The following is a 27991-nucleotide window of genomic DNA, read 5'->3' as shown; positions in this document are numbered from 1 at the left end:
TACATACATTAAAGTAGTCATTTAGTCTGTTATAAGATTGCTCTCTTTTCAAAATAAAATTCAATTTATCAATTTGAGCTTTTTAACATTAATAAAATCTGGATGTGATAAAGAAGCAAATCAATTTGTGCTGTTTCAGTTTCTAAATGTTAATAATTTGAAATAAGTCTCCAAACCGTTAATTGTGACAAAATATGATCTCTTGTTAATATAAATAATATGTTTATTACAGTTTCATTGTATTTCAATCTCATGATTATTTTATTGAGATATTTCAGAAAAAATATCCAAACATGTTCTCATTCATTATTTAGGATCTATCTTTCGAGGGATAAAACATTGAGGCTCTTCTTGAATCTACCAAAAAAAAGTTCAGTTCTGTCTTTCGGCCTCAAGGTTGCGCTGTTCACCAACAGACTGGAGCAGACGTGATGCTGATCGGATGCTGACCTCGTCTTCTTCATGCTGTGAGATAACAAACTACAAACTGCAATGTCATTGTTTCAAATCTTTAACAATTTATCACATAAATCAAATACATAGTTTGTGCAGGAGAGAATGAGTCTTAGAAACGATCCTGGCTGAACTCTCTCTCTGTGTCGTTCCTCACTTTTAAACTCCAGTGACTGGCTCCACATACTGGGCAGTGGGGACGGCCCAGATAGAGCCAGTGTCCGGTTGCAGACTGAAACAATTCCCCTCGACCATCAGTCAGGGGTCTATTTCTGTCCCGAGGCTCAGCTGATTGTGGGCCTGGACGATTCTGACCCTCCCTGATTTTTTTCCCCTCACTCAGTTGTTCAGGCTTATTAGGAAGAAGAGGGAGTTGTCCAAAGCGCAGAGGAGAGGGCTGGCTGTGCGTAAAGTTTGGCACAGAGTGATGCAGCTCTCCGGGTTGTCCAAGTGAGAACATCTGACTTTTCTTCAACGCCTTTCCATCCCTGTGTGGAGCTGCTGTCACTTCGCGCTCTCTCTCTCTCTCTCTCCACCACTGTGAGTCTCCAGCCCCCAACTTCAGCTTGTTTTTGATCGGCGTCCTCCGGCTGGCTCCCGACGAGGAGGATGGAGACGAGCCCCATCCCGGTGGTGACGGTCCAAACCGCCCCCTTCGACGACCAGCGGCCCGGCACCAGCGGGCTGCGGAGGAAGACGGCCGTGTTCGAGGGCAAGAAGAACTACCTGCAGAACTACATCCAGAGCCTGCTGTCCTCCATCGACCTGCGGGACCGACAGGGCTGCACCATGGTGGTGGGCAGCGACGGCCGCTACTTCAGCCGAGCTGCCATCGAGGTGATCGTGCAGATGGCAGCTGCTAACGGGGTAAGAGGGGAGGGGGTGTGCCCGCGGAGGGGCTGTCACAGGCCTTCATTTGTGTTAGTGTGTCCTTCATCAACTCCTGCTCACTGCCAGACAACACACTCTTCCGTTATTCTATTCTACTCCATTCAAATAACGTTCTCTATCCATTAGCACCTTAAAACCCTACAGGTATATCACAACAAAATACACACCATCCACGGCAATCAGTGATAAAAGCTTTCAACTGTAAGAGTAATAGATAAACAATAAATTGTGTAAAAATCAATAGATCACCTGTTTTTGATGGATGGGAATAAAGGCTTATATCCTAAACATGCCAAAAGAACCTTTAATCTGGATGAAAAAATGTAACATATGACAATAATTTGTGGTGGAAACCCAATTATCAAACTCCAGGAAAGTGATGAAGCAAAGTAAGTTGCGTCATTGCTTAAATGATCCTGCCACAAGGATATTTATCAAAGTTCTCTCAATGGAAGGATCACATTTTGGTTTCAGGATGTCCTGTATTTGCTCTGTTGTGGCTCCCATCATGGGAGGACACCTATTGCAAGATGAATCTAAAGGGAGACCAGAGGAATACCAGGGTCTCCCCTCAATCTTTACCTTTTAAGGGCAGTTCTTAAATTTGTCAAATGAAACACAGAGAAGGGAAGAAATCCCTCTTGGAATAAAACGATCACATTTTATTGACCCTGTTCAGAACTGCGGATTAACTGCCAGCCTGTATGAGGTGGGCAATTCTACAAACAAATTGTAAATGGTCTTTATTTGCATTATGCTTTACAGTAGAGTTTTGCTGTTTGCCCTTTCATTCAGAGCATCTATGTACATCACTCACAGTCTGCCAGGACAGAGGTTCAGGGTTCTGAACCCTTTGGCATGCAGTCTGTGATCAAACCACATGACCCTTGTACTGGTGGTGGACCACCCGCTCTATCTCCTGAGCCACAGCCGGCCTACAAGTGTGAATGCACCAGAGAGGCCGGCACCTTGTGAAGAAATGTCACAAGAGGACCTTGCTCTGTATTCAGGGGCCACAAGCAAAACTAGGTAGGGGAGCACTGTAACCTATAGGTAGAGTGATTGAGAGACTGTTTAATTGTAGATGTCTCCAATCCTTCCTATTAGAACTTGTCACCCATCCAAAAAGTGAGTGAAGTCAAAGTGTCAGCTGCAGATAAATGAAAATAGGAAGTCGGGAGTGAGAGACACAGAGAGGAGGGAAAATCCCCGCAGCTCATTTAAAACGCTTGCTCCGAGATCCCTGTGATTGGTTTGGACAGGTTCCAAAGGAAAATCTGAAGGGAATATAATTTGTTTTTTGAGATCGCTCCGCTTTTCTGCTGGCCCAGCCAAATGTCTCTTGACGTGGGTCTTATCGGCAGTTCCATCCATCCTGCTCTTTTTTCCTGCCGACGTGTGCCCCCTCCCCTCCCTGTTCCATCTGTCCTCGGCCAAACTGCCTGCTCTGGGGATCCCCTGTTTCATGGCACTGAACCAAAAGTCAGAATAGGGGGGAAACGGTGCAGATAACCTCTCCCAGTAATCTGATTGATTCTTCTTTCAGTCCTGCAACATGCCTGAAGGATAATACACTGACGTAACTAGAATGCATTCCTCTCCTGTGAGCCACACTTTCATTTAATATAGCTGACATCCAGGGGCATTATGGGATGCCGGTGGTGTTACCACTTTAAAAGTAGCATATAGTTTATAAATGGAGAGTGCAGCTCTAGTGGGGCACCCTCGTGGGGGGGGGGGCAATTTGCTTTTTAAAGCAGGACGTCAATTAGTCACCTGCAGAGTGACAAGATGGTTTGGGCTGGTGATGCTTTGGGATCAAATTATTTGATTCTAAAAAATAAAAAGCGGATATTTTTCCCATAGATGGTCACTTTTTTACATGTTTTTTATATTAACACATTATTTGACAAACAACCAACCCCTGAAGATAGTGGAGACTTAATCTTTCAACTAAAAAGACAGTTTGAGCACATCTGAAAACATTATTACAACACCCTGGGATGATGTGTAAACTCTCTGATATCATTGCTGTGCAGATTGGTCGTCTGGTGATCGGCCACAGCGGCCTCCTGTCCACCCCAGCTGTTTCCTGCATCATCAGGAAGATCAAGGCCATTGGTGGGATCATCCTCACAGCCAGTCACAACCCCGGTGGCCCCGCTGGAGACTTTGGCATCAAGTTCAATGTAGCAAACGGAGGTGAGATAGGATTTATTTTCTCCATTTGGTTAAAAAAAAAATCAATATGTGACTGTAGAGTTTACAAATATCTTTCCTTTGCTGGCAGGTCCGTCCCCGGACACGGTGATGGACAGGATCCACCAGGTGAGTCGGACACTGGAGGAGTACGCCATCTGCCCCGATCTCCGCATTGACCTCTCCAGGCTCGGGAGGCAAGAGTTTGACCTGGAGAACAAGTTCAAACCTTTCAGAGGTAACTTACTCACTCATTCAGTTTCACCAACAAACCCCTTGGCATCCAGCTCTAAGCTCTTCTCTGTGTTTCCAGTGGAGATTGTGGACTCGGTCGAGGTGTATCTACAGCTGCTGAGGAACATCTTCGACTTCACGGCCATTAAAAGTCTCCTCACGGGACCAGAGCAGCCAAAGATACACATAGATGCAATGAATGGAGGTGAGACAGTTAATCGTCCCATCATTTCACCTCTGGGCTGTTGTTATTTATTATTTGGTCAACGCCTCCTCTCGTGTTGCAGTGATGGGCCCCTATGTGCGTAGGATCCTGTGTGATGAGTTGGGGGCCCCTGCCAACTCAGCGGTGAACTGTGTCCCTCTGGAGGACTTTGGCGGCTGCCCCCCCGAGCCCAACCTGACGTACGCCACCACTCTGGTCGATGCCATGAAAGGAGGCGAGGTCGGCTTCGGAGCTGCGTTCGATGCCGATGGGGTGAGACACCTGCACTTCACCTGTGTGATGCTCACAAGTGATTTTATATTACAGTGACTGTTTCACTTCAACCCACAGAAATTGAACTGCTATTTGAGTTTTAAGTTTTTAGTTTTAATGTATTGTCTTTCCATCTGTTTGTCTGATTTTATGTTGTACTGGTGAGCCAAAGGGCATTTACCGCCCTTGGTGGACAATACAGTTCTATTCATTCATTCATTCATTCATTGTCATCTCACCCATCACCTCTATTGGTACTACTGTTGCTTTAAAAACTTTCTACAAATCCCATTGCGTCCCATCAACTTTGACTTATGTTGTCAAAACTATAAAGACTAAATCCAAGTAATTCAGACTACGCCCATTGATACCAGAGAGAGATCTTTTTATTTTTAATTGTTTTTTGTTTGTTCATTGATAACAGGAAGAAAAGCAATGAGAGCTAAATAATACTTTAACCATGGTCAAACCAGCAGCTCACTTTTTCCACACTGTCATCCAATAGTCATTTTGACTGCTCACACACACACACACACACACACACACACACACCCTTTGCTAAGTAAATTAGCGCAGCATCAGGAGACTTATGTAATTTCTGCTCGGTTTCTCCCACAAGGATCAGTATCCTCCCAGTCATTAGTGCCAGTGGTTAAAATCGTACAGGGCGAATGTGTCTGTTACATTATACTGTCACTGAAAAAGGAACTCACAGTTAACTATGGCTCATACTGTCCCATGTTTAACCACTGACAGTGACATGAAGAGATTTGCAAGCATAATGTATTAATACAATTCATATAATGTACATTATACATGTTTTTAGGTATAACTCTTTTGTATTTGCTAATCGTTATAGTTTACCTTAAAGGATAGGAATGGTGTTATTCTATATTTGTCCTACTGTCAACTACTATTTAGTCTTAAAGTCTCTGTTCATATTATTCCATGTTTAGGACCGGTACATGATCCTCGGAGAGAACGGCTTCTTTGTAAACCCGGCTGATTCAGTGGCCATCATGGCTGCCAACCTCGCCGCCATCCCTTACTTCAGACAGCATGGTGTCAAAGGCCTTGCCAGGAGTATGGCCACCAGCACCGCCCTTGATAGGTACAACACACACAAACACTATTAGACTATGAGATCACATGCACGTACACACACGCACACATTTACTCACCGACTATAAATATTGTGTGTTATGTAAAACCAGAGCTGAGCGGAGGGTGCTGAGTGAGAGGATGTGTGCACAGCTAAAGTTATCCTCACTGACATTGTTCCAGACGGAGGGATCCCTGTCACTGCCCCCCCGCTGAGGCTTCAACAGAATGCTCCTCGAGGGTAGCAGACGTTAGACACAACCAGGGAACCAGAGATCGAGTAGTTCAGACTATAGTATTTGTATATATAGTATATGTATGCGGTGCACAGCAAGTTGAGTTAGATCCAAAATTTTCAGATTTGTTGTTTTGTCCATTAAACATCTCTATATCAATACACGTTGCATAAAGAATCACTGAAATTTAACATTAAATTATTTATGATTTAAGTAAATAGAAAAGACTTCATAGAGCGTATCACCGGCAAACTAAGATAACTATTCAAACCAACTCCTTTTGACCTCTTTATCAGCGTTGAAATACTTTTATCACTTTTATACAGACGGAATAATGAAGAAAATGGGATTGTAACTATTTGACTTAATTTTGAGGGAAAATATGAATTGTTTCTTCATTAACACATTCCCTTGTCTACCTCATTCTAACTCTCTGCTGCTGTAACAAGAGAATTTTACTGCCATTGGATTCATTTCAAGTTTAATCAGGTTTATGATTAGGAAACTAAGACTCCAGTGGTATGTCTGTGATCCAGAATAGCTAAGTGTAAATGTATATGTATGACCATCTGTCTTTGTGTGCACATGCTTGAATGTGTTAGTGTGTTAACGCTGGAGGATAATAAGGAAGTGACATCACTAATCGTAGCTCTCTGGGCGTCTCAGTTTCAAGGAAAAAATTAGGCTTCGAAATGTGAAATGAGATGTTACATCACAGAGTTATTGGTCATCTCTGTCAGTGTAGAGACACTCCCTCACTCCGGCGTACACACACACACACACACACACACACTGAGACACACAGACTCACATTTGGATTGGAAACTGTGTGGTGTTGCGCTGCTCGTTGCCTAAAGCTGCATTTTATGATGTTGAACTCACCCCCATAACTGGCGCACCTCCCTGAGTACACACACACACACACACACACACACACACACACACACACACACACACACACACACACACACACACACACAAGGCCTTTTCATCAGTTCCTACTAAGCTAAGTGCCTCCTTCATCTCTCTGTCTATTTTCTAAGCTTTTTTCCTTTCAGTATTGACAACAGCATATATTTCCAGGAAGCTCTCACTTGCTTTTGCAATCTGCCGACGAGTAGAAAAACCCAGTTTGATGTCTATTTCAGATTATACCTGAAACACAGATAGTATCGTGCTCAAAAATAAGTTTTTCCCCTGTTAACCCAATTTAATTTTAAGTATATAGAAATAGACTTCATACAGCGTATCATCTGCAAACTAAGATAACTATTCTTTATCAGCATTTACATACTTGTATCACTTCACAAGCATTGGATTGTAACTATTTGACTTAATTAATGTTAATTTTGAGGGAAAACAAAAATAGGGAAAACAAAAATAAGTTTTTCCCCTGTTAACCCAATTTAACCAGCGAACCCTCGGGTCAGCACATCGATCTGGACAGGACTCACTGATAATGATTGACGCTGCAGGACGAGGTCACTTTGTCTTACACGACATGTCCGTGTCTGCAGGCCTAACATCCATATCTGCAATATGTTAGCACGGTTTCTAGGAAGCCTTGAAGTACTCAGTCGTGTGGTGTTGGATCCTGGAGTCGGCCAAAGTGTCTGCCTTTTTTAGTAGAGTGAGTTGTTAGAGTGTGTGTGTGTGTGTGTGCTCAGTGTTTCGACTGAGCCGTCCTCCCAACTGTGTGTTTATGCATAGTGATGCAATCTGTGTTATAAACGCCTTGATGAATGTGCTGGTGTGTGTACTGTATGTAGCTGCGTATCCAGGAGGAATATGAGAAAAGTGAATTTGTCCTCAGATGTACACGGGGATGTTTTGTTTTGATTTGGATTGAGACGGACAGGAGGCCGGAGATCTGCTGTACCTGTGAAATCTCTCATTCTGGAGAGGATTGAGGATTTCTGTGTCTGTGCATCAGTTGCTTGAGTGAAAAAAGCGATGGATGATGCAAAGAGGGCGGGGGGGCAGAGGAAGAGAAAGCGGGAGGGAAAGTTTGGTAAAGGAAACATCTGCCGAGGACTGAGCCACCGATGTGTTACCCCGATGAAGTCAGATTTCTAATCGTGAATCATTGTCTAACTAGTTGAAATATATATATATTCTTTTTAACTCCAGTTTCATAATGAACCCAAAACATTTATTTTTACACTTCTGTGTCCATATGCATGATTTTTTACACAAACGCAACACTTCTAAGTGATTCCTTTTTCTTTCCAATGGGTGATTGGATTTTTAACACACTTTGTCTAATGTACCCGCCCAGCCCAATCAGAAAGGAAGATTAAAATGAGTTTGCATTCATACTGCAACCAATTTCAATCATTTATCCTTTAATTTTAACGTTTTATTTAAACACAGAGTCCTAATCACCTCACATTACAACATACACTAACTGCAGAAATGCACCCTGTGGTTCATGTATCCCTGTTTTGGATTCTTATAGAACTGCAATGGAACCATACCTTGTTCTTCAGTTCACGTCTAAAATATTTTAAAATAAGATACATTTTTTAAACACTACTAAGAAAAACTGCAAAATGCTGTCACCAGGTTGAAATACTTTGTTATCTGCCAGTATTTTGACAGGAGAAAAGACAGAGGAGGTGGCCAAGTTAAACACTGACCTTACAGGCACACTTTTCCACTTCATATAATATTATTACACAATAAATATTTTCTTGAGGCAGCTTTGGAAACTGTTTTGAACCGATGTCAGCCTTGATACCGATTCTACAAAACACAATACAGCTATGACCATTTACAGAAATCAAGTATTTTGAGCGTTGGCCAGTAAAGCGACACCTTCAATCTATTAAATTAGTGTTGTCCAGTGTGCGTTTGTGGTTCAGGTCAAGAGGAACTCACATTTCAATCCTAAGTAAAGATCCAGCAGTGCTGCGCTTTCTGTCTGGATGCCAGTGTAAAGCTCTTCAAGTCCAGGCTGCGCTCAGAGGGGGAGGTGGGGAGGGAGGGCACTGGATGCTATGTTTGGTAAAATATCAAGTCAAGGCCAAAAGAGAGAAGTATCACAGCTTCACAGATAAAGAAAATCCTCATTGCCCACTGTACTCAGAGAGAAGAAGACAGAGAGAGACATGGAAGGAGATATCTGATGAGTCTATGCATGCGTGTGATGAGGATGATGGAAGGCTGACAAGTCACGAAATCTCTGTCTTCACCTTAAGGTGGCAAAGCATCCAAATCATTCTTAAGACAAACCTTAACTCTCTTCACATGATCTTACAGGCAGGACGAGTGTTGTAGAAAACCTTTTTCACACAGTGGCCTCAGTTTCTGGTCGAGTTTTGTTGGATCCTTGAAAAAACAGTGATTTATCTGAGAGTGCTTGACAAATGAGATCAATTCAATACATCAGGCATTTTAAAAGATTATATATGTGTAAGTAAAAGCCTGATTGTAAAGTAAAACAAACATATTGATCGACAGAACAGCTTTAAAAAAACATTTTTGGAATTTTCTTAGCCTCACCTCATAATTGATTTGACTCAAAGTGTTCAGGATAATCTAATATTTAAAAAAATGTCAGAGCGTCACACCAGCGTAAGTGTTAGATTGTTTTAAAAATCCTTATTAGAATCATTTAATTGTTAAATTTAAAGTGATATGATTAAACTAAACATCCTTTAAACAATTCTTTTGTTTTGGCTTTATTACGATGAGCTAAGAATATCTTTACGACATTAAATATCTGTTCATTTTGATTGTCTTCGATTCCAAAATGTCAGGATGGTTTATTTGTTTAGTTTTGTTTAGGGGTGCAACGATTAGTCGACGTCGTCGACAAAAATCGATGACCAAAATAGTCGGTGACGAATTTACTAGTCGATGACTCGTTGGTGACGTCATAGCGCGTGTTTCTCGTGCCGCGCAGCGGAACTAAACGTCGTTTTACCGGAGGTGCTGATGAAAGCAGCTGAGGAGTGAGCCATCTCGCTCCCTTCTTATCTCTGAAAGTCGCGCATGTGCAATAGCGACAAAACACGGTCCAATGTCGGCGTCCGCTGCCGCGCGCAGTCGCGCACCAGGAAGTAAAAAGTTCGGGAGAACTTCACCCGTAACATGGCCCGATAAAAACTACCTGCAGTATCTGCACAGCGGACCTGCTCTCCAGGGCAGCAGGACACGCGCATTTGAGGAGGAGGCACGTGTGACTTCGTAACGGAGACGATGCGGACTCGCCTCTGTCAGATGTTATATATAAACATAATATATAAGTTATATATACACGTATATACCTGCGCGCAGGATTCTAGCATCCATTACAAAAATATGGTTTAAACTTTTTATTAACTAGTTTAAAAGCGAAATATTATCCTATTGCCTGACAAACGTCTTGTTTTAATCAAAATGATTTAGTCTGAAGAAGACTGTAGTTTCGTTTGTTGATGTTTTTATTAATGTTATTTTCCCTGTCCTTTTTTGTTAACACGAAAAATAGATACTTGAATTTTAATTTATTTTTAGTACCAGCACTTGGCCTGTTCTTGGTTCACAGTAAAAAGGGAAACTTTAATTTAAATTAATATTTTTTATTAGCACTTTGCCTGTCCTTGGTTTTAAATGAACAAAAACTTGATTTTTCTTTGCTTTTGTGTCAACAGTACCCTTATATGCAGCAAAGTTTATTAAAAGACATTTTTGTTAATGAAGTCACAATCTTTATTGCCTTTATTTTCAGTCATCACATGCCTTGAACAACCTCAAGCTAAATTTAAAAGCTGCTTGCTAAATAATAGCAATTGAGAATTTGTGTCATTCATAATCCGATTAGTCGATTAATCGTTTCAATAATTGGTGACTAATCGACTATCAGAATAGTCGTTAGTTGCAGCCCTAGTTTTGTTCTGGCTGCTTCTCTCTTTTTTTGTACCTTTTCTTTTTCTAAACAATGGTGTCTTACAAGCCTGTTTTATGCTGGACACATGTCTGCATGAGACGATAATAAAAATCAACCAAATCCTTCAAAGACAGGATATTGAAATGGGATCATTAACTGGCCCATTTAATGACAGTATTGAGGGACTGATTAGTAACAATTTTAAAAAGTCCATGTATTCTCCGATGGCACATGTGACTTATTTAATAAAAAAAATATGTCATTTTATTATCTTCAGCTCTCTTTAGCCAAATTCTGTCCTCAACCAGCGTGAGAAAATCGACATCTATAGAGTAGAGCTATGTAGCTGAGAGGTCACACCTACACGCAGGGGATTACAGCCCTAAATAGAAATCTTCCAAGTCCATCCCTCGTGTCTTTAGTGATATTCATCTGCCAAAATATTTCTGTCGAGAGCAAGGCCTGTGTAGAGGGAGGCAGCATCCACTGAGTCTGCCTGGCCTCAGACAGCACAACAGGATTTGAATATGCATGTGTTTGAAAAGCCTAAATACTCTAAACTCTGTGAATGAAACTAATTCTTATCTTTGCGTGTGTATCTTTTCTATCTTTCTATTCCAACACCTCTTGAGTCTTCAGTTGTCTGAACTTCAAACTGTTGTTTTGTTTGACAAAGGTCCATATCATTTATCTAAGTGTGGAAAAGTCTCCGCTGAACTTGCCCGCTGCCAGCTGCAGAGTTTGAGCCGAGCTGGTGCAATCTCACAATCTCAATATTGTTCCAGTGTTAACAACAATTCAATCCCAACGCTTTTCGGCACATTGTTTGAAAGTGGAGCGCTGGCAGGGTCAGGTTCACTGCTTGTGTTGGCTGCGGACGTGCCATCGAAAACGTCAAATGCTCGTCAGAGGGCCAGAGTTCCTTTTCTTTTTTTTTATTTGAGGAATTCCAGGCTTTCTGTTCCAGCTCTCGTTTCCCCCCAGGAGAACGAAGCTGGTTTACTCTTATTTGGTAATTTATCCCGTCCTCATGTAAACAACTGCACTGGGCACTGTGTGGGGTTTATTTATGTGCATGATGACTGTGTGGACGTGTGCACCACCAGTTCAAAACCATATATTGTGCTCTGAATTCCCACAGCATTCCACAGTAAAGGCGTCTGAGATTGATGTTCCCACATCTCTTGTTTCTGTTTTGTTGGGTTGAATATTATGTCGACACTTTCCGAGTGGTGTCCTGGGAATTGGGTTTTTTCTCCATTTTGTGGTGTTTACTGGGGGGATGTGGTTGAGGAGTGATCTGTGGGGAATCACAAGAATTGTGTGGAACTGAACATCTACACGATACAAAGTCCCTGCACCCCCTCCTCCTGTATCATCTGCTACACAAGATCCATGGATTTTCTCATATCATAATATTTCATAATTTGTAACCTAATCTAAAATATTTTACGGTACTATGATTCTAATAAATATTATGTTTTAGTACACAACTCCCTCCTGGCTCTGGGGGAAGAGCGAGTCTTCTTAATCGCTCTGTTCCCCAGCCACTAAATTTGACTGGAATTTAACCGCCGCTAAAAACGATGCTATTAGATCATTGAACCATAACAGTAAAGTAATTTCATAATTTAAACCTGTGACGTCCTCAATCACTGTCGATTGCCTAGTCATATTTGTAATGTTGAGCTGATAACGAGATTCCAAATCGTGGACGGTAGACAGTCGACTCCTGAGGGTTAAAGGAAATGTTCTCCTCCCGTCCGCTTTAATAAACTCACCGTGTGCATGCTGCTGTAGAATGTAAACTCCTTCTTCATGTAGTTAAACTCTTCGGTTTCCACAAACATCTCCAAGACGTGACCTCAGTGTCCTTAATGAAAGCTGTGAACTCGTTCATGAGGCGGTGACACTTGTGCTATTGGCTGACTCGTGATGGGACTGACAGTTGGTTTCCACGGTAACCCATTTAGTTAGGAGCAACAGGAAGAAACCCCATGAACGTGTTTCAAATTTTTTGTTGAAGTACTTGAGGGGGGGTGCACTGGCTCTATGTCGAAGTGCTCAGAACCAAGATCGTATTATCTTAATTTTTGGCAGATTTTGATGCTATTCAACATAGTGGGGTTTTTTTCATCTTATTTCCATTTTAGTCCAGATGTGCCGACCCTCTTCTAAAAATACACCCTCTTATAATGATATTACGGTAATTCCATTGTGTGCAGTCGTATTTCTCTGTAAAGTTGGACACAAAGTTCTTTCTGCACCTTTTCACCCTCACCGGGATCTCAACACACACACACACGTGCGCACTCACACATGCACTCCCTGTCCTCCTCTCCCTCCGTGGCCCAGGTTCAAAGCAAACATCAGCTAAAAGGTTAACTCACTTTGTTCTCACTGCCTTCACCTTATTAAATTATGGGATGAGCTGTTGGCAGATCTCGCTCGTCGCACAGCATTTGGTTTGCTTTATTTCAAAGGTCAGCGGATTGTTTGTAAGCTTGTATCAGAACTGGGGAAAGGATATTAAAGTGGGATAAATACAGTGTTTGTTGGGAGCAAAAAAGTCAACAGCCCCTTTCAGCAGCTTTGTTTTTTGTCTCTCTCTTTCTCCCTGCCTGTTTTTTTCAGGGTAGCCAAGGCCTTGAAACTGGCGCTCTATGAAACTCCGACAGGCTGGAGGTACTTCGGGAACCTGATGGACTCTGGGCGTTGTTCCCTCTGTGGGGAGGAGAGCTTCGGGACAGGTATGATGTAGCACGCTCGCTCACGGCACAAACAACAAAAGCCCTGCACCCATAGAGACAGATTTGTGACTGTCATTAATACAAGATGGAAATATCCAGTTAATACAGAGACAGGGCAGCAGCAGCCTGTTTGCATGTGGTTAGAAGGTCACTGATACAAACCCCTGGACCCCGTTTGGAAAATGTGAGTAGGTGTATGTGACTGAGAAATCCCCCCCCCCCCCCCCCCCCCTCGGCAGCAACTGTTGTTGAGGTGCCTGCAAACAAAGCCGTCACTGGAGGACTGCACTCGCCAGCAGCTGCTTCCTGAACTCGCAGCAGGGACTCAATGAAACTTTCAAACAGCAAATGTGTCCAGTAAATGTTTCCTTGAAGGTAAAGGGAAATTGCTTTTTATTGCAATTCCAGTTTAATTTCGTTTTTACAGCTTTCAAACTCCTGACTTTCCCTGAATTTACCTGGAGGGTCTGTAAGGGAGAACCCAAATGTCAGATTTAGTTGCTTCATATCATTTCTGGATCTTTTCTGGCCAACCTTCCAGCAAATTGAGTGAGTGAGCCCACGTGAGATCAAAGCAGGAAACGCAAAAAGTGAAGAAATATGAAAGAATAGAAATATCTCAGGATGACATTTTTTTTTTAAACTCTAGTTTAGGTGAAATCCCTCGGAAATCCCTCGGAATGAGCACTTACATTACGCAGTTTGATTGGTCACAATTCATTTCCTGATTCTGTTTCATTGAGCAGCAACAAAGTTGAGCCAGATTCACCTTTTACATTTGTTTCAGGCTAATGTATCTGAACACAGCGTAAAGATACCAACAGTTAAATCACTTTCCATCCTCTATCCCCTTACTATAGTTAAAATTAATTTAAAGCCAAAGCGTCTCAATTACCCCCTGGTGGCTGGCTGCAGTATCGATCATAAATCCTGCCTCCTCCATATTACTGGATGGGACATGGACCAATCTAAAAAGTCATAGTACCTGTTTAAAAAAATGAATTATGGGAAGTTCTTATCATACTGATTTATGTTTGAGTTTTGTCCAGTGTTTTTGGATTTAATTAGTTATTTGATGCAGGAGGAAATGTCACAGGTAACAACTGAGAGTCCTTGGTCCAGCGTGTGTATCAGTGGGACGGTGCTACCACGCCCCCCCCCCCCCCCCCCTGATTGTTACTGTGCAGACTCCGAGTAACTGGCACAAGATGGCAGTGTTTGTATCCAGGATATTTTGGCTTCATTTCTGGATAGAGGGAGGAAGTGGACATGCGTCATCCATCTTTATATGTATTATTATATATATATTATATATATATATATATATATATATATATATATATATATATATATATATATATATATTAAAGTTGATGATCAGGCTTTCGGCATGTTATTATTATATGCAGATGAGGTCTTTCCTGCTGCTTTATTCTCAAAATTAAAACTACGATTTTGGCTACTCTGGGATTTGTTTGAAATCATCCTCCCTGATGAGTAAAATGTTGCTATAACAGAAAGTATGACGTCCAAAACTACAAAAAATATCATTATTATGAAATTCTAATTTTCCTTTAAAGGGGACAAAAGTTCCCACAAATTCTCTGTTCCCGTCTCGTCTGTACACTCGCCAGCCTGTTCCATTTGTAGAGTTGTGAGCAGTGCATCCCTGTAGCTCCAGTCAGAGTCATGTAATAGATGTGAGGGCTGTGACCCTGACTGCATGTGTAAATAATCCCCATTCTTCTGCTATAAAAGGAGACAGGAGCTCCATGAATCACCGCAACATGCGAACAGGCTTCCAGTGGTTTCTATGAATGCAATCGCTGCCACATATACATACACAGAAAATATAAACTGCAAAGGAATCATACACATTTGCTCTTGCCCTCCCTCTACACCTGTTTATCCTTACCATACTCCTCCCACTGAGGAGAAGTGGGGGAAAAAGCTCAGCGTGAGAAGAGAACATTTTAAAATGGATGTGAACGGGACAGAAGTCAAGAGAAGCTTGTAGGAAAGTGAGGAGAGGGAGTTGGGAGAGTCCAAACATGAGCGAGTCGACAAGGAGGAGAGAAATGGAGGAGGCAGAGACGCAGGGAGCACAGAGGACTATGGGAGCTCACTCGTTGTCAGGCCATGTAAGGCCAAAAGCTCAGAGGGAGCCCAGAGCAGTAAATCATCCGAGCTGCTCACCACTCCTGCTCTTTACTAACTCCTTAACGCTAATTCAAACGCACAGCAGGGATTATTGAAAATGGTAATGTGGCTACTCTGTCAAACTTTGCTATGCGAGGTGCAACATTACTTGGATAACGAATTCTCTAGAATTTAAAAGTCATGCACACAGGTAACAGTCCAAGTAATCTAAAAAAAAACACACGCACACAATTATTTCAAGTATTTCTATTTAATATTCTGTAATTTCTTTCCACCACAATGAGATTAACATCATCAGCTTCAAAACAATGCAGGAGACTTTAAGTGGCAACAGACAACTTACAGAAAATAATAATATTCACCACTTCTCATTTTAGAAAAGCAAGGAGACTCAGTGTTCGTTTGGATTATCAAACTGACAAAGAATCATAGATATTTGTTTCTGGCGTTTTTTGTCAGCATCAGCAACATGGCTTCCACAGCCTGACTATGGACCAAAGTAAGGCCACAGTAAGAATCCCAGTTTAAACTAGAAACCCTGATCTCAGTGCTATTGTAAAGGTAGAGTAAGTTGTGCTAATGCTAACTGGGTCCTTCATGTCCAGGAGCTATCTCCATACAGTCAGACTGATCATCAGGGTTATGGCAACAAATGTGCCATATGTCAATGGACACAGTGGTCTGTCAAAACATCTAGAAGTTTTAACCGACCCCAAGAGACTCTTAACTGGTCTTCTTTGTGTGCCTGTCATTCTGGTGCCTGTTTGGAGGTCTGGGCTCAAATCACTGATCTGAGCCCCCTCCAGGACTGCTCCATAAGATAAGCCAAATGATGAATTTCTGTTCCAATCTGATTCTCTTCTGAAAGTAAGAGCCTGTTCCAGGTTCACTCGTTTTACCTCAGGTTCTATAACTCATCATCTTCCACTTCTTGCCCCTTCCAACAATGGTGAGCTTTGTCTTTTGCCAGGTGGTTTCTCTGAGACTCATTTGCTGATGGTGTATTCTGCTGTACAGTCAGTACCGTTTGACTTGATAATGATAAGATAAAAACAAAATATATGGCTTATGCTACTTAGAAAAGATGGACAACATTGTTTTCTAGAGAGGTAATAATTTGATTTGTATGTCATCCTCTGTTTCTGTGTCAGACAAAAGGGAAACTGACAGTAAGCCAGGGGTTAAGATATTGACAGTTTCCTAACAGCTGTATAATCCTGCAGCCAGACACACACCTCTGAAGAGCACTTCTTTTTTTTACAGAATATTTATGCATCCTATAAAAAAGACATTATAATCTTTATGTTTTTCGTTGACATCTCAAACTCCTGTGATACAAAAGAGCTAAGTCAGTTTTTCCACTTAAGGCTGATTCAGTGAAACATTGCAAACATTTTCATTTAATTAAAATGTCAGAGTGTTCCCTGGACAGATACCTTTACTGTGCAGCTGTCTTTAAGAACTGACTGATAGCTCCCCAATGAAGGAGACCGATAAAGGGTGTGATCAACCCCTCTGTTTGTGTGTATAAGTGTGTCTGTGTTTTCGGGTTTGGATTGGAAGACGTTCATTTCCGAACCCAAGCGTTCCTCCTAAACCTTCTATTACTTTCAGTTCTCAAAAAAATTGACCAAAAAGAAGTATTTCTAAGACAATAAGTTTAAAATCACTGTCATATCTGTGCAGGAGCCAGGAGATGGTTACAACCAATCTGTCCAACGATAAGAAACATAAACCCATTTGCACAGCTAAAATTCACAACAGCCACCACATAACGTCTTATGTGTTTTAGGTGTTTTTATGCTAATCATTTCTAAAACTAGAATTTTTGTATTCTTCCGCGTGCAGGTTCAGACCACATTCGTGAGAAGGACGGTTTGTGGTCGGTGCTGGTGTGGCTCTCCATCATGGCGGCCAGGAAACAGGGAGTGGAACAGATAGTCAGAGAGCACTGGGCCAAGTTCGGACGCAACTACTTCTGCAGGTAAGCAGCTGAATAACATCTTGCCTCTTCACTGGTTTAGATCCTTGCATATCTTAAATGTAGGTAAACCTACAAGGTTTGGTCTCATGATTCCCTTTTTCCCACTAGTATCGATCCCTTGTATTCCCACTGACTTTCACCTTCACCCATTTCTTGCCACTTGCTCTTATTTGAACCCCCGCCCCTGTGAGAGGAGGTCTGTGTTCCCATTGACAGTTGCATCAGCTTTTTTTATTCCCACAGAGGTCTTTTCCAAACTGATGCACATTTCCCACAACACGTAGATGGACACACAGTTCAAGCCAAGCAGCAGATGGCAAAACGTAAAGTGCTTGATTCTGGAAAAGAGAAGCTGCTTACCCTGACAAATGTTGTCTCTTCCAGTTTATGGCCATTTTAACACTATAGACCGGCTACAGAGTGATCTGTAAAATATGAGGGAAAAGATCAGAGGATGACATTAAAAAAAACAAAACTTTATATTTTCTAACAAAGCTTTTCCTGGTCCTTTCCTCACTGGTTTCTAGTGTTGGATATGATTTTAGTGCTCATGTATGTGTGTGTGTGTGTGTGTGTGTGTGTGTGTGTGTGTGTGTGTGTGTGTGTGTGTGTGTGTGTGTGTGTGTGTGTGTGTGTGTGTGTGTGTGTGTGTGTGTGTGTGTGTGTGTGTGTGTGTGTGTGTGTGTGTGTGTGTGTGTGTGTGTGTGTGTGTGTGCGTTCGCCTTGTGATTATCAGGTTTGACTATGAAGGCCTGGATCCTCGTGCAGCCTTTTACTTTATGAGGGATCTGGAAGCAGTAATCTCAGACAAAGCATTCCGCAGCCAGAAGTTCGCTGTAGGAGAGCACATATACAGCGTGGAGAAGGCCGACAACTTCGAGTACATCGACCCCGTGGACGGAACGGTGTCCCGAAACCAGGTCAGTCTGGGAAGAACACGGAGAAGGAATGTAAACGCTGCACGTTACATGACCGAGTTAGACAATTAGAAATGAGTGGGGAGGAAGAGAAGTAATATAGTATTTTAGAGTGGCAGATCAGGTATCCACATTAAACACACTTTTATAGTCACTGTTGTTGTTTCTCTTTCAGTCATGAATTTTTAGCTCTATAACAACATGTCATTCCTTGTAATTGGATATAAAAAGTTTTCTCATGCAGTGACGTGTACAGTTTTCAAACTTGGGCAAAAAGCCTGCATCCCTGCAGTATTTCCAAAATAGTCAATTTGAAGAGAAGGGAATCAAACAGAAACAAGTGTAAATCTGATAGAAAGACATCAGATTTAAGTTACATCCAAGTTGTATTTACCACTCAAAAGGGACATTTTCTTACAAACTAGGCTGATATGAGCATAAGCCTATTATAGATGAACACATATAGTTTGTCCAAGTTTATTTGTCAGCTGATCACTACGAGATGGTCAGAATTGTCAAAATGTACATGCTATTTGTTAATGTATTCAGTAGAAGTATTCAGATTGTTTTAATACTAAAAAAGTATAAAAGTACTGATCCAATCTTAAATGGCTCAGTTGCACATTTTGTCTAATAAGGAAAGAAGCATCCCGATACGTTTTGAGGTGGTTTAATGTTTTCATATCATATCAAATGAAAAGTAAACACTAAGACGGAGGTTAGTTAAGTACAACAAGCTAAAAGTAATACAACTCTAAAATTGCAGTGCCTGAATAAATCACACATTTTCCACAGACCCCAGAGCTGTCGTAGTCTAGTTTGGGTCAAACCAGAAAAATAAATAGAGTTGGCCTGGAGATCTGGTTCATATCGTGTCTCGTCTGCCTGAAGACGTCTTATCACACGGTCTCTCCATCTCGCTCTCGTTTACACACACGCACTCGTTCATCAGCCTCTCGTCAGGCAGACCACCCACTGAGCATCAGAGAGGGTCCATGTTTGGACTTGATAGTCTATCTTTCATGTTACACCATAAACATATTCATACAAACACACATCACACATACAGCACCACACCCTACACACTGATACACACACACACAAACACACACACGCATACACTGATAACTCCCCAGTCTCTATCCTCCCTCCCTCCCTCCCTCCCTCCCTCCCTCCCTCCCTCCCTCCCTCCCTCCCTCCCTCCCTCCCTCCCTCCCTCCCTCCCTCCCTCCCTCCCTCCCTCCCTCCCTCCCTCCCTCTCCTCTCGCTCCCTCCCAGTGAAGTTCACCCAGCTGACTCCTTCTGTTCTGCCCACAAATGTGTGGAAACTCATTCCTGGCGTCAACACTTCGCCCGCGCCCCCAGCCTCATGCCTCAGACACAGACACATGCACACATGCTGGACTGGATGTCAGTTGTCCATGTGAATGAGTGTCAACACACGCGCGTCCTTTCAACACCTCCACGAGTTCACACTCCGTGATCGTCGGTCACTTTGTCAACTTCTCCTGCCCCAGTTGACACATCACTGCTCCTCAGTCCTCATGTCCACCGGGGTCACCAGCAGCTCCACAGCTCGTTGTGTCAGTCCCCCGTCCCCCCCCCCCCCCCCCAAATGTGGTTTGACGTCACTGGTAAATCCTCAGTCGGCCCAGTGTGTGTTAGCACAGCGCACATTCCTCCCAAGACAGAATTATATCAGCTGTCGTCTCACTTGCAGTGTCTCCACCGCCAGTGTGTTTGAAGGGGTGGGGGGGGTGGGGGGGGGTTGGCACATGGACACTAACACATATACACACAAAGACAAAGTATGTGGGATTTACACAGCAGTGGCATGGCAGCTTTTGTAGTTGGCTACTGAATTATTTCTGTATTGTCTGCATATTGATGGATGGACAGATGGACAGACAGATGGATGGATAGATAGAAAGCTTTGTCACAGAACCTGTAAGACCTAAAGACTAGTTATTGATGGTTATTTTGTTACAAATGCAACACGTGTTTCAGCTTGGTCTATTTGAAATATATTGAAAGATATGAAACTGAACTTTAAAGTCATGTTGATCATAAAGTTTGTCTAAAGTCTGTTTCATCTGCTGTTGACATTCAAACTAAAGCTAATTAGAGCAGTGACCATTCTAAAACCTGTCTGTTTGGAATGAGCTGTTTGTTTTCTTATTGAAACCGTAAAGACCGGTTGACAGTGTGTCTTCAGTCTATTGATCAACTTCGGCAGTGGTTGTTTTGCAACTGGGTCAAACCGTGGGTTCAAATCTCCGCCGGATCATTTTGGATAATTCGATTTTTGTAATTGATTTGTTTTATTTTAGCAGGGTTACACAAAAAATACTCAATTTGATTCCCATTAGACATTTTGGAGGGGTGGGGCGAGACCCGAGGAGGAACACATCAAATACTGGTGCAGATCAGGGGGCGGACCCAGGATTATCTATTTTTTTGTGTAACATTGCAAGAGAGAACGTTTTTCAACAACTCTGTTGATTTGTCAAAGACTCATTCATTGATCTTTATGAAATCAGACGTGTTTAGTGGACCGCTTTTTATGATTCTGTGCAATCTGGTGCAGATCTAAATCAAAATCTGGATCTAGTGAATTTAATTGTGGTTTTATAAGCGGACTGATCAGGCTTTGGCAGAGATTTGCTTATATATACTAAGATTTCTTAGTTTTGCCTCTTAGCATTAGATGGACAGACAGACCCACTGTGGCTGGTACAGGTCGACTCAGGGTCCCTGAGATTGTTTTGCACAGGCATTAGTAAGCCTCCTGATAACCGCACCTCTATTGTTAGAGATGAGCTGCTGTGCTTGCAGATATACAGACAGACAGGAAGACATACAGTCAGACGGATGGACATCTCTCATTATCACTGTGTCTCTCTCCTCGTCCAGACTCAGACATGGAGGAGGAGGAGGACAGCGAGCGGTCCAGAGTTACTTTCCCTTTCAGTGTCTCTGTCTTTAAACAATGTGGCTGAGTCACAGTTTGAAGACGTTAACAGCTTTTACTCTGAGATGAGGTCACTGTCCTTTTTATTACTACTTTAATAATTCACAAAACTCTTCTGAGAAGAAACAACACATCATATGTCAATATTGTTGATTACATCGTGAGTGTTCTCGCAGCAGAGTCAGTCAAGGTAATCGTGTGAAACGTTTCTTTGGTGTGTTTTGGAAACCTCGTGTTCATGGTCCCTCACTCTTTCTTTTTTCTCAAAACACATCGCTGTCTTCTCCCCTGAGCTCGTCTCCGGCTCTAATGGGATGAGGAAAGAGGCGCTGTGGAATCCAGCACAGATAAGAGTCATCGCACATTCATTAGTCAAAAAGCCTTATCTCCCTTACGTCAGCCGGCGAGAGCTGTGGCTGGTTACCCCCGACGCAACCATATCCTGTTTTTCCTGAAGACGTTGAGGTCAGGGTCAAGCACTGAACACGTTATCGAGGTTATGGAGGCAAAATAATGATGTTTCACTGGATTGGTGGGAAATTGTCTCGAACTTAAAGGAGGTGAAGTAACACCTGGGTCCTGGCAGAGCTGTGACCTTATATAACTTAGTAGAAAACTCTGATCTGTATAGGAGGACTCGGAGTTTACGCTGTCAAGGAATCCTATCTCACCACTGTCCAAGTCATACACACAATGTCAGTGACATCTAGTGGATATGTTTGGTTACTGCATCTTGAATAACGTACTGTGTGAACGTTGCTCCATTAATGGCTCCTGTCTGTTTTTGTCAGTGCCACCAATTTCACTAGTGACTGTTTGATACGAGTGGATAAATGTTTCATACTCTAATCAATACTAACTTTCTGATATTTAAAGATTTATTTTGTAGGACGAAGCTCATAATTTGTTAATGTTTTATGTAATATTTAGACTGAAGTTGAATATTAAATTTGGAATTAGAAATGTGTCATTTGTTTATTTTCATTTACCCTGATAGAAAACATTAAGGGGAAATAAGAGGCCTTTTTCGTTTGTTAATTAAGACATTTCTCTTCTCTTAAGAATTAAATAGAAATAAACTGAAAGGAAAGGGCTGTTTTGTATTTTTAAACTATAACTTGGGATTTGGAAGACTGGGTAAAACTAATACCTGTTATATACAGGACTGTCTCAGAAAATTAGAATATTGTGATAAAGTTCTTTATTTTCTGTAATGCAATTAAAAAAACAAAAATGTCATGCATTCTGGATTCATTACAAATCAACTGAAATATTGAAAGCCTTTTATTCTTTTAATATTGCTGATTATGGCTTACAGCTTAAGAAAACTCAAAAATCCTATCTCAAAAAATTAGAATATTTCCTCAGACCAAGTAAAAAAAAGATTTATAACAGCAAAACAAAATCAAACATTTGAAAATGTCCATTAATGCACTCAGTACTTGGTTGGGAATCCTTTTGCACGGATTACTGCATCAATGCGGCGGGGCATGGAGGCAATCAGCCTGTGGCATTGCTTAGGGTTTATGGATGCCCAGGATGCTTCAACAGCGGCCTTTAGCTCATTTGCATTGTTGGGTCTGGTGTCTTTCAGCTTCTTCTTCATAATACCCCACAAATTCTCTATGGGGTTCAGGTCAGGGGAATTGGCAGGCCAATCGAGGACAGTAATGCCATGGTCTGTACACCAGTTACTGGTGGTTTTGGCACTTTGGGCAGGTGCCAGATCATGCTGGAAAATGAAATCCTCATCTCCATAGAGCTTTTCAGCAGACGGAAGCATGTAGTGCTCTAAATTCTCTTGGTACACAGCTGCATTTACTCTGGACTTGATGAAACACAGTGGACCAACACCAGCAGCTGACATGGCTCCCCAAACCATCACTGACTGTGGGAACTTCACACTGGATTTCAAGCAACTTGGATTTTGCTCCTCTCCAGCCTTTCTCCAGACTCTGGCGCCTTGACTTCCAAATGAAATATAACACTTGCTTTCGTCTGAAAAGAGGACTTTGGACCACTCTGCAACTGCCCAGTGCTTCTTTTCCATAGCCCAAGTCAGACGCTTCTTCCGTTGTCTTGAGTTCAGAAGTGGCTTGACCATGGGAATACGGCTATTGTAGCCCATTTCCCGGACACGTCTGTGAACAGTGGCTTTTGATACCTGGACTCCAGCTTCAGTCCACTGTCTTTGAAGCTCCCCCAAATTCTGGAAGCGACCCTTCTTCACAATGCGGTTAAGGCTGCGGTCATCTCTCTTGGTTGTGCAGCGTTTCCTGCCACATTTCCCCCTTCCAACAGACTTTTTGTGGATGTGCTTTGAAACTGCACTCTGTGAACAGCTTGCTCTTTGAGAAATTTATTTTTGTGTCTTACCCTCCTGATGGAGGGTGTCAATGATGGTCCTCTGGACAGCAGTCAGATCAGCAGTCTTCCCCATACTTGTGATTTAGTTTACTGAACCAAGCTGAGTGTTTTTCAAGGCTCAGGAAACCCTTGCAGGTGTTTCGAGTTAATTAGACGATTCAAGTGATTAGTTGAATACCCTACTAGTATACTTTTTCATGATATTCTAATATTTAGAGATAGGATATTTGAGTTTTCTTAAGCTGTAAGCCATAATCAGCTAAATTAAAAGAATAAAAGGCTTGCAATATTTCAGTTGATTTGTAATGAATCCAGAATGCATGACATTTTTGTTTTTTTAATTGCATTACAGAAAATAAAGAACTTTATCACAATATTCTAATTTTCTGAGACAGTCCTGTATAGGTTTGTCCTGGACCAGTGTCATTACACAGGTTAATATAAACTGAATGATTAGGAATTGGCTGTTTGTATAAGAGGGTAATGACAGCAAACACGGAAACTCGTTCAGCTCTGGTAACTTGTGATCTGCACTAGGCATCCATTTATAACATAATAATCGATTGTGAAATCATTGCTTTGTGTGTTTCCAGGGTTTAAGGATCGTCTTCACCGATGCGTCCCGCCTGGTGTTCCGGATGAGCGGCAGCGGCGGAGGAACGGGCTCCACAGTCCGCATCTATGCTGAGAGCTTCGAGAGAGACCCTGAGAGACACAGCAGAGAGACACAGGTAGAGAGGGGACGGGACAGGGTGTCTGTCTGTTTGAGTGTATAGGCTATATAGTGTTATGTGTATGTCTATACACAGTACATATGTCTTTAACAGTCTCAGAAGCCACCTGAGTCCAAGTGATTTAATCTCCATGTGACACTGTTTGTGACAAGTTGATTGACCTGTAGACTTTGGAGTGATTGGGACCAGGGCCGGGTCTAGACAGGCATGTATGAGGGGGCAGCCACAAATCTTGAGGGGGCATTGTGCTTTATTATATTATTATTATTATAAATTGGGATTTAGTTTGAGGGGGCACAACATTTATTTGAGGGGGCCAGGCCCCCTCTTGCCCCTGCCTAGACCCGGCCCTGATTGGGACAATACCTTCTCATGTGGTTATGGTTGTCAGGACAGGTTTTGTACATATTTTACCAGAAGACAAAGAGGACAAACAAAGAACAGAAAGTTATGTCTAACTTTGTGTAAAAGTTAAATACATACTTTACTATCAAAGTTGTATTCCAGCATTGCTAATACGTATTTGATATATTTTTAGACTTATTTTTGGGCAAGAATATAAATATTATAACCATCATTTTGACAGTGTTTTTGTGTGTGTAGCTAATGAAAAGCAGGCTTCAATCATTTAGTATTGACTGTGACTGGATAGCATTCCTCTGGCTTATTTCACCTCCTGCTATATTTCTTCTGGTATATCCCTTGTCCCTGTGTGTGACCTCCACGGAACTCTTGAACAATCTATCATTATGATATTAGATCATGAATAATAAAATCATAATACATTCATATCATCTGCCCCTTATCTGACGCACATAAATCACCAGGGGACGTACACGATTAGCCAACATGCTTATTAGGTGAGATTAAAAAAGCACCGCTGATACGCTTTTATATATATAGCTCTGCAGCGAGAGGAGCAGCAGCAGAAATGACATCCTTGACTTTCATGTAGTTGTGTTTGTATGTGTTCCAGCACATGACCCTATATGCAACGAAACCAACATCGTGACACAAAACTCCTGAGTCACGTCAAATAAATCTGTATGCAATCCTGCACAGAACACATAAGAAAAAACTTCCTGTCCTACAAACTGTATGAATGAGTGATCTGTAACAAGTAACAAGAACTGGTCGACACACGAGGCCAAATAGCCTCTGTCCAGTTCTCTTTACGTGCCTTATTACACAGTTATTATCGGATCAGGATGACACAAGTCACACTAGGTTACTGGCTCTGGAATCTGTTTATCTGCGTCACCAACTCACATGATAGCTACAGATCACTGCATGTGCTGCTCTGCACCGGAAAACAAAGGTTTACTCAAAGAAGTTCTCATCAGTAATTGTAATTTAATGAGAGGCTGGGTGTAAGAATCAGATGTTTAAAGTTGTGCTACGGCTGCTTAGAATAAAGTTATGGAAGTTTACGAACTGTAAGATAATTGTAGTAAAGTTATAGAATCGATTATAAAGAACCATTGTCAGACATGAACTCAGGCGAGGGGGGGCCCCATGGTAGAGTACGCAAGAGGTGGGACACGACGAGAATCACATGTTGTTGTTACCAGCACCGTAAGCTCACAAATGTCATCTTTCCAAGTTGAGATCTTCGTCTTCCATCTTCACGGCCCCTCTCTTTCATCCTGAGATATTCTTTTGCTTTCATCTCGGTTGCGTGTCGGAAACGTAATCAACATGCTCTCTCACTTCCTGTACATAATGTTTCCGGAGCAAATGACTTGGACGTTTACTTTCTCACATACGGTCTTATCCAATAAAGGGACTCGATTAGTCAAAGGTTCAAACAATGCAAATAAAACACGCCACACAAATCCTCAATATAAAAAACAACAGAGACAGAAAAATACAAGTTGTACATTGTCATTTCTGAGTGCTGTGGTCTTTTTCCTCCAGAGCTTGAAACATGTTCCCGAACCAACTGCACTTAGTTCAGCTCACATAGTTTGAAACAGAGATAGAATGCGCATTAAAGGTGATCTCAGCTAAAATCATGAATGATCCAGCAGGGTGACATTCAAGTTGAATAAACTTTATGATCTTAAGAGAAACACAGACTAAATTGGTTCTATGTATTGATAGTTTTTTAAGTGCTGCACAGCTAGATTGTGCAATGACAATATAGCTTCTGATTCTGATTCTGATAAATCTCCACGTTCCCCATCAGGTTCCAAATGATCCTCGCTGCTCGATCCCAAACATCAGAGTTGAATAATCCCTGAATTGCAAATGTTGTGCGAGTCATGAGCTGTGTGTCTCTCTCTGCAGGTGGTGCTGGGTCCTCTCATCGCCATCGCCCTGAAGATCTCCAGCATCCACGAGCGGATGGGACGCCGCGGCCCAAACGTCATCACATGAGCGAGCAGAACACGCACACACATGCACATTCATGCACCAGCTCACACAGACACACATCCTCTCAAAGCTTCTCTGTAGCTTCACTTTTCAGTTTCTCATGTTTCCTTTAATGACGACTCAACGGAGGCTGCAGGAGTTTATCTCTGAAAAAGAAAAGGAATGCTGCACGCTATTATCTCACCTGTGTATTGACCACTAGTGGAAACCAGAGCGTGGTGTCTAAACCAGGGAGGCTATTTAATTATCTCTTGGGATTAATAGTGAAACATGTGTAAACAGCAAACAAGTTCTGTGCAGACTGACGATTAATGTTTGTGCCTCGCTTTTATCAAAGAGAAATTTTCCGTTTTGTAACTCACGCTGGTTTTTGTATAACGGTGCAGTGTTCACTTTTCATGTTGCTACCCTTCCCCCCCATATACATTATGTCACAGTGTATTTTTTTTTTTTTTACGACCATTTCATGCAGAAGTAATCATTTTGTCAAAGCGTAAAAATAAAAGCCACATTGCATCACAGCTAATACAACGTAGTGAGGGGAATTACAGTGTTTGAAGTGGAAGCGTATCTCGCTGCATGAAGACGTGGGGAGTTTTCACACTCATGTTTACTGCCTGAGGAGCAAATGGAAAATAATGGCGCCTCAGCAAGAAAAGAAAGATGGAGAGGAAGAAAAATATATTCTAAAACGATTTTACTCTTTTCCTTTAGTTTGCTAGTTAAAGCCTTTGGGAATGCCACATAACCATATTTGAATATATTAATTCTTTTTTTTTTTTTAAATCCCAATAAACTTTTTTTTTTGTGTGTAGCGGTTGCCTTTTATTTCTAATTGAATCGGACAGCTCTAATGGGGACAAATAAAAACACAACAGAGTGAGATATGTCGCCCTCGGGCATATTTTGGATTTTAATTAAACTAATTCCTCAAAATTAAGAGCCCTGTGTTGTGCGGATACTTTGCGCGGTGATTGAACATCCTCGAGGAGAAGTGTTGGCTTTTGTTCGGCGAGTGCGGCACCTGTGTGTGAACCCGTGGAAGCTGTTGTGTGGCGATAAGGAACGACGAGGCTTTATCTTCATATGGCCTGAATGAGACGCAGAGAGCAGATCTCATAAACACGCTGATTGCTGTCATTATGAGTTGAGGACAGCCTGTGGATATCCAAAAGGATGTGTTCACTCCTTTTATGTTTATTTTATTTTTATCCTTTTATTTTAGGGACGTGTTCACTCCCTGGTAGAAATAGATCAAAGTAAAAAT

At 41.9% G+C, this 27991-nt stretch overlaps 1 protein-coding gene across 1 annotated transcript; it reads left to right on the top strand.

The window, feature by feature from the left end:
• Positions 1–853: 853 nt before the first annotated feature.
• Positions 854–27507, top strand: pgm5 (phosphoglucomutase 5). The gene is made up of 11 exons (XM_061071523.1): positions 854–1320; positions 3384–3546; positions 3635–3781; positions 3857–3982; positions 4065–4255; positions 5212–5366; positions 13100–13215; positions 17224–17359; positions 18096–18279; positions 24208–24345; positions 26638–27507. The coding sequence occupies exons 1-11, from the start codon at positions 1063–1065 to the stop codon at positions 26725–26727; spliced, it is 1704 nt and encodes a 567-aa protein (XP_060927506.1). The 5' UTR covers positions 854–1062; the 3' UTR covers positions 26728–27507.
• The last annotated feature ends 484 nt before the right edge of the window (positions 27508–27991 follow it).

The sequence above is a fragment of the Limanda limanda genome, chromosome 5 (genome assembly GCF_963576545.1).
Source record: "Limanda limanda chromosome 5, fLimLim1.1, whole genome shotgun sequence".
Taxonomy (NCBI): domain Eukaryota; kingdom Metazoa; phylum Chordata; class Actinopteri; order Pleuronectiformes; family Pleuronectidae; genus Limanda; species Limanda limanda.
The sequence above is the reverse complement of the archived record's forward strand: the minus strand, read 5'-3'. Positions and strand labels throughout refer to the sequence as shown.

What these genes read in the sequence shown, in the direction of transcription:
- pgm5 (XM_061071523.1), top strand. Translation starts at nt 1,063, where the DNA reads ATGGAGACGAGCCCCATCCCGGTGGTGACGGTCCAAACCGCCCCCTTC. An exon ending in ACCAGCACCGCCCTTGATAG is followed by an intron (nt 5,367 to 13,099) that starts GTACAACACACA and finishes TGTTTTTTTCAG; the next exon opens with GGTAGCCAAGGCCTTGAAAC. An exon ending in GACACAGCAGAGAGACACAG is followed by an intron (nt 24,346 to 26,637) that starts GTAGAGAGGGGA and finishes CTCTCTCTGCAG; the next exon opens with GTGGTGCTGGGTCCTCTCAT.